The sequence below is a fragment of the Castor canadensis genome, chromosome 6, assembly GCF_047511655.1.
Source record: "Castor canadensis chromosome 6, mCasCan1.hap1v2, whole genome shotgun sequence".
NCBI lineage: Eukaryota > Metazoa > Chordata > Mammalia > Rodentia > Castoridae > Castor > Castor canadensis.
The window spans coordinates 43,298,072-43,307,158 of record NC_133391.1 but is presented as its reverse complement, the minus strand read 5'-3'; the positions used below and the strand labels follow the sequence as shown (position 1 = coordinate 43,307,158).

At 55.5% G+C, this 9,087-nt stretch overlaps 1 protein-coding gene across 1 annotated transcript; it reads left to right on the top strand.

Moving 5' to 3' along the window:
* The first annotated feature begins 283 nt into the window (after nt 1–283).
* On the top strand, nt 284–4,942 carry Tmem121b (transmembrane protein 121B). The gene has a single exon (XM_020184802.2). It carries the CDS (start codon nt 383–385, stop codon nt 2,141–2,143), a length of 1,761 nt encoding a protein of 586 aa, XP_020040391.2. The 5' UTR covers nt 284–382; the 3' UTR covers nt 2,144–4,942.
* The last annotated feature ends 4,145 nt before the right edge of the window (nt 4,943–9,087 follow it).

Below are 9,087 nucleotides of genomic sequence, written 5' to 3'. Positions count from 1 at the left end.
TCTCCTTCCCGCTGATCCAGCGAGCCAGGCTTTTCTCCTCCTCTGGTCTCCCCTCCTCTCCCCCTTGAATCCAGTCCTGGTTTCCCCGCCGTCAGCTGCCTCTCCCGCCTGCTGGGCTCGCTCCCCGCCTCCGCCCCCGTCACGCCCGTCACCGCGGTCGCCTCGGCATCCCGCCTTCCCCGCGCCCAGCCACCCGGGGCTCGGCTCGCCCAGTCCAGTGGCTCCAGTCCGGATCTCGCTGCTGCCCGGCCCGGGTACGAGTCCCAGCAGCCGGGGAGGGGGCGGCGGCGGCGGCTGGCCCCGGCTCCCCTCGGCCGCCTCGCCAGCTCGAGGTTGGCGGGGAGGGAGCAGCCGGGCGGCCCACGGAGCCCCTCGGAGGACAATGCACCCAGCGCTCGGCCGCCCTCGCTCGGTCTCGTCCGCGTCCGGCTCCTTCCCGCCGCCCCCCGCTGCCGCCCGGCTGCAGCCCCTCTTCCTCCGGGGGGGCTCTTCCCGCGGCCGGAGAGGCTCGGGCGACAGCAGCACCAGCACCAGCACCAGCCGGGGGGGAGGCGGCGGCAGACGCGGCGGGGGTGGCGGCGGCTCCCCGAGCAGCAGCACCGGCGCCGAGCGAGAGGACGACGACGAGAGCATCAGCATCAGCAAGCCGCTGGTGCCGGCCACCGCCGCCACGCTCCCGGGTCCCCCCGCTCAGGGGGCCGCCCCGGCCGCTGACCCCGCGCCCGCCGCCTTCTCCTCCTCCTCCTCCGCTGCCACCTCCTCCTCCACCTCCACGCCCACCTCCTCCTGCAGCATGACAGCCGCGGATTTTGGCGGGGGCGCAGCGCCCGGGGCCGTCGGGGGCCCTGGGGGACGCGGGGTCGCGGGCGGCCCCGGGACCGGCAGCGGTGCCTCCTGCTGCTCGTGCTGCTGCTGCTGCTGCTGCGGCCGCCCTGCGCGGTCGGGCCGCAGGGGTCGGCGCCGCGGCTGCGCCCCCAGCCCCGGGTGCCACTGGGGCTACCAGGCGCTGTCTGTGGTGCTGCTGCTGGCGCAGGGAGGGCTACTGGACCTGTACCTCATCGCCGTCACTGACCTGTACTGGTGCTCTTGGATCGCCACCGACCTGGTGGTGGTGGTGGGCTGGGCCATCTTCTTCGCCAAGAACAGCCGGGGCCGTCGGGGCGGCGCGGCGAGCGGCGCGCACAACCATCACCAGCTCCACCACCACGCCGCGCCGCCTCTTCACCTGCAGGCCGCCTCCGCCGCCTCCGCCGGGGCCGGGGCCAAGGCGCGCGGCGGGCGCGGGGGCGCCGGTGGCCCGGGGGGCGGCGCGGGGACCACAGGGGCGGCGGGCGAGTTCGCCTTCGCCTACCTGGCCTGGCTCATCTACTCCATCGCCTTCACGCCCAAGGTGGTGCTGATCCTGGGCACGTCCATCCTGGACCTCATCGAGCTGCGCGCGCCCTTCGGCACCACGGGCTTCCGCCTCACCATGGCGCTATCGGTGCCCCTGCTCTACAGCCTGGTGCGCGCCATCAGCGAGGCGGGCGCGCCCGCGGGCTCGGCGGGTCCCCTGCTCCTGCAGCCGCAGCAGCACCGCGCCGCCGGCTGCTTCCTGGGCACGTGCCTGGACCTGCTCGACAGCTTCACGCTGGTGGAGCTGATGCTGGACGGCCGCGTGCCGCTGCCCGCGCACCTGCGCTACCTGCTCATCGCCGTGTACTTCCTCACCCTCGCCTCGCCGGTGCTCTGGCTGTACGAGCTGAACGCGGCCGCGGCCGCTCCGTCCTGGGGCCAGGCCTCCGGGCCTGGCAGCTGCAGCCGCCTCCTGCGCCTGCTGGGCGGCTGCCTGGTGGACGTGCCCTTGCTGGCGCTGCGCTGCCTCCTGGTGGTGAGCTACCAGCAGCCGCTGTCCATCTTCATGCTCAAGAACCTCTTCTTCCTAGGCTGCCGTGGCCTGGAGGCCCTGGAGGGCTGCTGGGATCGGGGAACCCGGGCCTCTCCTAGTCGGGCCAGAGGCAGCTACGGTGCTGCTCCCTCCGCCCCACCGCCCCCGCCGCCGCCCCCACCTCAGGGAGGCTCGCAGCTGGGCCACTGCATCTCAGAGAACGAGGGGGGCCCCCATGGCTATGTCAACACTCTGGCTGTGGCCTCCCAGAATTGAGGGGTGAAGGGCAGAGGCCTCGCTTTGGGGTTGAGTTCCCAGCTCCCTTGGCCTCGTGATAATCACTCACCCAGATTTGGTCAGGCTGTTTGGAAGAGGTGACTGTTAATGAGGCTAAAGGCCAGTGCCCTTCTTAAGTAAAGGTGGCTTGGAGGGAGACCAGCAGCCATGGTGAGGAGGCAGGCCTCCTGTCCTGACTTCCAAGGGGCTGGATAACTAGGCCGGCCACCTGCTTTTTTCATTTTCACCCTACTTCCCATTCATTGTGGGGGAGAGTGGAGGATAGGGATGTCCAGACAGGAGGCCTTTGGGCCTTCCAGCTTCTCTTAGGCTGGCTTCACTGACCTGGAATCCACTCTTCCCTGTCTCTATTCCAGAAGGTAGATGGACTGTATGTCTCTGTGTTTCCTTGTGTTGTTTCCTTGTGTCTGCCCTGTGCCCTTGCAGCCAGTAGGAGTTCTGTCACACATACCACCATCCTTTTTCCAGCCCGAATTCATGACCATGAATTCCCAGGAAGAGCTGGGCCCCCGAGAGCTGCCCTCCAAGGGAGATGCTCACCCAGGGTCTTCCTCAATCCAGCTTCTCTCTTTCTAGCTAGGGGAGGAGTGGTCCATCCTCTAAGGACCAAACAGCACCCTTCTTGGGTGAGTGAGCATTTTCTACCTCCGTGCTTTCAACTTTTGTTGCACCACACACTGATGCTGCTTGCAAAAAATAAAGACAAGGCACTCAGAAGTTGCATTCAACATGGCCACTGGGTCCCATTCGGGTTCGGTGCCAGTTCTTACAGGGTCTGTGGAGTACCAGCCATTGGCTTGCCCTCTTTCTCTTCCTCCCTTTGTTTCCGGAATGCTTATTCTTTCCAGTGGTTTGGTGCTGACTGGGTCGGAACCGGGCTCGTAGCAACAGCTTTGGTGGAGTTCCTAATTGGATGTTAGGTTAGGCCTCCTGGGGGTGGAGTGGAGTAGGACACTCAGTTCCCCACTCATCCTTCTAGGAAGCTTGGTATACAGCAGAGAGGACGGTGGCAACCTTTCTCCTCCATTCTGCTTCCAGGACTCACTAGAAAAAAGGCAACCTGCAGAGCCCTCTTCCCAGCCTTTACCCAGTGTCCTACTACTGAGGATATGACAAGGGACATAACAGGGGTTGCCCCCTGTTAGTCTTGATGTGGGACATTGCTCTTGGAATCTGAGGCAGGATAAGTATTTTTAGGGGAGGTAAGAAGCAGGAGTCATCCTGCAGGGAGCCAGGCCAGGAAATACTCACTCCCCCCACCCTTGATGGCAGGGACTGGGGTGAAACCTAAGAATATTTGGTTCCCCTTCTTTTTTTCTGTGTTGGGAGTTTTATGTAGTGTAATAAATCCTAAATAAGGGACCAGATGACTTGGGTCTCGTTCTGGTTCTGTCACTCACTAGTTTTGAGTGATATAATTTTTACTTTCTGGGCCTCAGTTACCTTCCTAGTATAGTGTTCTTTGAGTTTGGGGGTCTTGAAAGCCCTGGTCATAATACTTCTTGTACAGGTGAACAGGAGAGGAGCCAACAGAGCCAGCCTGCTTCTGTCTACAGCCTGAGACTGGGAGAGAACTCCTGGCTGGCTGGCATTGTGGCTGTTGCTGTTGACCTTCCCTAGAGCACAGGGAAGGGCCCAGAAGGCCAAGTCACTGACCATGAATTCAGCAACCAGGCCAAAGGCCTGGGATCCTCCAAGAACTAAGGGCTGCTTCAGTTCTTCTCTCTCAGCTGCCTGGCACCTGTGAGCAGAAGACATCCTCGTGGACAGAGCCAGGAGAGGGTGAAGGCTCGACCAGAGTGCTGGCGGCCTGCCTTGCTTTCAGAGTGGGCAAGATGCAGAAGTGGTTAGTCACACACTCTGGGCTCCTGGTCTCTCACCCTCTGCCACTGGCCAGCTGGACTTTACAATGCATTCTGCCTTCTCCCCTCCCCCTGACTGGCTCCTCTTCTTTCTTCTGATTGGACTCAAGGTTCTGATGCCCAGGCCCCGGGTGGGGACCAACAGCTGTTTGCTGCTCCTGAATCCTCTCCAGCTTTGCAGTATTTCTCTACTACCTAACGTCTATGAAAGGACATGATGTCTGAGCCATGGCTGGCCCTGCCGGCCCACCCACTCTCTACTGTTTTCATGGCCATTGCCCTACGCTGCGGAGTGACTGATGTAAACTGAATGCTGTCTGGTCTGGATGAGAGGCTGCGATGGTTCAGTGAGATGTCAAGAGTCAAGAGATGCCGCCCACAGGGTCAACTGAGGCAGCGGCTAGGCTGTTCAGGTCCTGACGAGGTCCCATCTCACCTCTGGCCCTCCTCTTTTATACATCGCTGCTGAAACTCTATGCTCAGGGGCCCAGCCCTTCCTTCTGCTGTCTTTCTTGGGTCATTTCGGTCACTCCACTCATCCCATTCAGAATAAGAAATGAACCTGAAAGCTTCCTTTTCCTCACTTTCTAGGGTGTCTGCAGCACAGGGTCAAACCTGAGCTATTCCCAGGGTCTCATGACCAGGACGGTGCACTGCTGTCCCCCTCCACCTAGCCCCCCCAGGCCTGTACCAGCTGAAAGGTTTACAGAAGAGAAGAGCCCTGGGCTTAGGATTTAGATCTGCCTGCTCCTAACCTTCAAGCATGGAAGGTGGGTCCTTTTACCTCAGCTCCCAAAACTTTATCTGTTTCTTTTAACATTAATTTACTTGTGGTGCTGGGGCTGGAACCCAGGGCATAATGCACATTAGGCAAGCTTTCTGCCCCTGAGCTATCCCACCCACCCCCAGCCCTAAACTTATCTGTTTAAAAAAGAGTAGAGCCTCTCTAAAGACCAGTTCCCATGGACTTGCTATGTCACCCAGGCTGGCCATGAACTACTAGGCGCTCACCATCCCGCCTTAGCCTCCTGAGTAGTTGGGACTGCAGGCATGCGCCCAGGTGTCCAATGAAGACCATTTCTTCTTAGGCCCTGGTACTGAGCCAATGGGTTTTTGTGGAACAGAGCTAGCAGGGAGAAGGGGGTGGGAAGTGGTACCTCACTAGCATTTCTCACACTTTTTTTTTTCTTTCTCTTTTTAAAAATAAAACCAGACTCTGTTCTGAAAATAAAAAACTTGAGACTTGTGACAAGATTCCTGTATGGTTTGTTTTAAGATCTTTCCTGTCCTGGTTTCCTTACTGAATTCTTAAATGTCACTGTGACATTTGTCATCATTTATAGGTTGGTGTTAACATTGTGGGTACACTTGGGCTAGGCTGTTGGCACTCCATTCAGGGAGCTAGCGAACTGTGTCTGGCCAGGTCTGCTGGCTTCCGCTCCGGGAGTAGCTTAGCAAAGGGGGAAAGACTAGAGAAACAAATTGTTTGAGGCTGGTCTCAAACTCTTGGGCTCAAGTGGTCCTCCCTCTTCAGCTTCCTGAATAGCTGGGAGGTGGTACCTCCATGCTGGCAAGAAATTAATTTTGAAATACCTTTTCCTTCTCTATCATTCTTGACCCAGCCAGAGCATAAAATTTTATGTAGGAATGAGAAGAACAAGACTATGTTTGTTTGTTTGTTTGTTTGTTTTTTAACAAGAAGGAGACAACTAAGTCTAAAGTAGAACATTGGGTCTGTAACAAAATAAAATCATAGTATTTTTTTTCTTGGCACAGAGGCAGATGGTAATAGTCAAACCTCTGTGGATTGTTACACTCTAGTTTGATGCTTCTAGCCATCCCAAAGGTCATACATACATGCAGGGGTCTGACCTTGCAAGACGCAGGAGGCAAAATCAGCTAGCTTCCTTGGCCATTTCCTAGCTGTGTGGCTCTGGGCAGTCCCCAGCTCTTGGAACTATTTCAGCATTTATAAGACAGAGTCATGCTCACTACCTCACAGGGCTGTGGTAAGAAGGAAATGAGGCAACCTTTGCAAAGCCATCCTTTTTCCTCAAGACACTGATAATCCTCACAGAGAATAGAATTTATACACAAGACGATTACAGAACACAACACCGCGTCTTCATTTCTTCCTCAATCTGATATGAAATAAGATTAGGCTAGTCATGCTATACATAGTTAGACACTCCTTAGACTTGAGCCAGTTAGGGCTCACCAGCTTTGGTCACCTGGAGCCTGCCAGAAGGTCCCTGGTAGAAATGGAGGCGACCTTAGGACACCAGTTCAGCATGGACAAGGTGGGGAAGAGAATGGTTTACTGTCAGGCTCATCTTCTCATGTCACCTCCAAGGTGGCTTCATCTCTTTTTCCTGAGGCCTTGGAAGATAGATGGCTTGTGAATATCACATGCCGTCTGTCACTTCTAAACCCTGTGCTCCCTGGGAGTCACTACTGGGGTCAATTTCCTTCCATGACAGTTCAGTTCTAGCTAAAAAGCAGCGCTGTGTTCATCTTCCAGGCAAATCCCGTAGAAGAGGTCAGTGCCGATGGGACCTTGCCAGGGTGTGGACGCACACAGGGCCACACACAGGGCCAGCAGGCCCTCTCTCTCCTCTCCTCATGGTACAGCTGCATCTTTCTCTCTAGCCAGACAGAAGGATCCAGTCGTGAGAGAAGGCTGCTCCTCCTAGGAAAGGAGTCCACGAGCCAGGGAAGGTAGAGGTGGGGCCTTGTTGGACAAGACTTCTTGTCACCCTTCAAATCATGAGAGAAAGGACTCCATGTTTCATCAATGGATAAGACTGGTTCCCTGGGGGAACTGCTGCTTTCGCTGCTCTACACAGACAAGACAGGAGTGGGAATCAGTGTTAGGACTTGGGGTGGCCAGGGTGCCTGGAGAGGTGGGGAGAGGCCAAGAGCAAGGAGATGACCCTGGGAGCCATTTGGGAGTGACGTGATGTGTGGACCAGGGGTCACACCAGCCTGACAGCCTCTCCTACAGGCCGAGGGCCGGGGGCTTTATATTCTTCCCTAACATCGTCTTCTGTAATGTACCAACTCTGTAGGAGCTGTGAAGTTGCCATTTTTCCACTATGGGCATAGTTAATCAACCCATTATCGAGCTTCTAATATATTTCAAGTGTTGGAGCACGGATTAGCGCTTTAATCTGAAAAGCCAACGCTAGAGGGACAGAGTGATCTATAACAGCAGGAAAGGAGGCCATTTAGCACCCCAGGTTCAGAGCTGCTTTGCCCTAGAATCAGGTCAGAGGCACAGAAGACCTAAGATGCCCCTGGGCTTCTGACAGGGGCTGCAGTGTGGTGGAAGCTCCAACTGTCTTGGTGGCAGCGGGCATGCAACAAGAGGTTCTCATGATGATTAATGTCACTTGAGGGCTAGGACTGTGGGTCTAGTGGTAGACCACCAGGCTAGCAAGTGTGAGGCCCTGAGTTCAAACCCCAGTGCCTCCCAAAACAAAGAAGTAATGTTGCTTAGCTGGCAACCAACAGGCCAGGACCCTAGCCCTGTAGCAGCTGCCTCCTCTTGGTAAGGAAGCCTTCTGTCCAGCACACCTGGCTGTGGGACTCACCAGGCTGCAGTGGCTCTGGGGCCATTGCTCTCTCCCATAGCTGGAGCCCACTAGCGTGTGTGTCTGGCGGCCCTCAGAAGTTGGTCTTCTCAGGAGGTGCTAATGTAGGCAGGACAGGGCCCAGCACTCCCCTGGTTTATTTAGGACAGGACTGCAGAGTCTTCAGAATTAAAACCACCCACTGCACTATAAGGACATCATCTTGTCCCTTGTGTCTTATTTAATGTTAAGCATGAGCCAAGTAAAATCTCTCATGCCCTCACATTCAGAGATCCCAGCTCAGATTCTGGGCAGATGCTTAAGGGATGGACCAAGCAGCACCTTCCTAAGCCAAAAAGAGAAACTGGTTTTAAACCAAAGCACCATGTTGGATTAGTCTTTTTTTTGGTGGGACTGGGGAACCAAAGCACTATGTAAGCGATGTCCAGATCACTATCTAATTTTGCTTTTTTTTTTTTGGTATGGTCAAGATTAGTAGGTCAGAAAAGGCTGAGGACAGCTCCAGGAGCTCACATGAGGGGGCATGGGTTTGCACTGGCCCTACGAGTCTGGTCGCAAAGTGACCGGTGCTTTCTGCACCCCAGCTGTGTTGACCTGGAGAGGGGGTGTGCCTGTGTGGGGGCTCGTCTGGGTATGTAGTTTTTTTTTTTTTTTTTTTTTGTGGTGCTGAGGATTGAACCTAAGGCTTCACAAACGCCAGGCCAAGTGCTCTACCACAGAGCTACATCCCAGCTCCCAAACCAGAGTTCTGTTCTTTGAGACAGGGTCTTCCTATGTAGCCCAGGCTGGCCTGGAACTCAAGACCTTATCTCAGCCTCCCGAGTGCTGGGTCACAGATGTGCACTGCTACTCACTGGGCATCGTTCAGAATAATACGAATATAAAGATGGGGCTTTTTTTTCTTTTCCATGTTTTTTGGTGGTAGTGGGATTTGAACTCAGGGCCTAAAACTTGCTAGGCAGGCACTCTACCACTTGAATCATACCTCCAACCCAAGGAATGGAATTTTGATTCCATTGTAGGTACAGTGTGTCCAGAACAGGAGAATCCAGAGACAGAAAGCAGACCAGGGTGCCTGGGGGTGGGGAGGTGAGGGACTGATGACTGATGGATGCTAGTTCCTCTCTGGGGTAACAGAAATATTCTAAAACTGCGCTGCGCCCATGTTCATTGCGGCACTATTCACAATAGCAAGTTATGGAGACAGCCAAGATGCCCCACCACTAACGAATGGATTAAGAAAATGTGGTATCTATACACAATGGAATTTTATGCAGCCATGAAGAAGAACGAAATGTTATCATTCGCTGGTAAATGGATGGAATTGGAGAAATCATTCTGAGTGAGGTTAGCCTGGCCCAAAAGACCAAAAATCGTATGTTCTCCCTCATATGTGGACATTAGATCAAGGGCAAACACAACAAGGGGATTGAACTTTGAGCACATGATAAAAGCGAGAGCACACAAG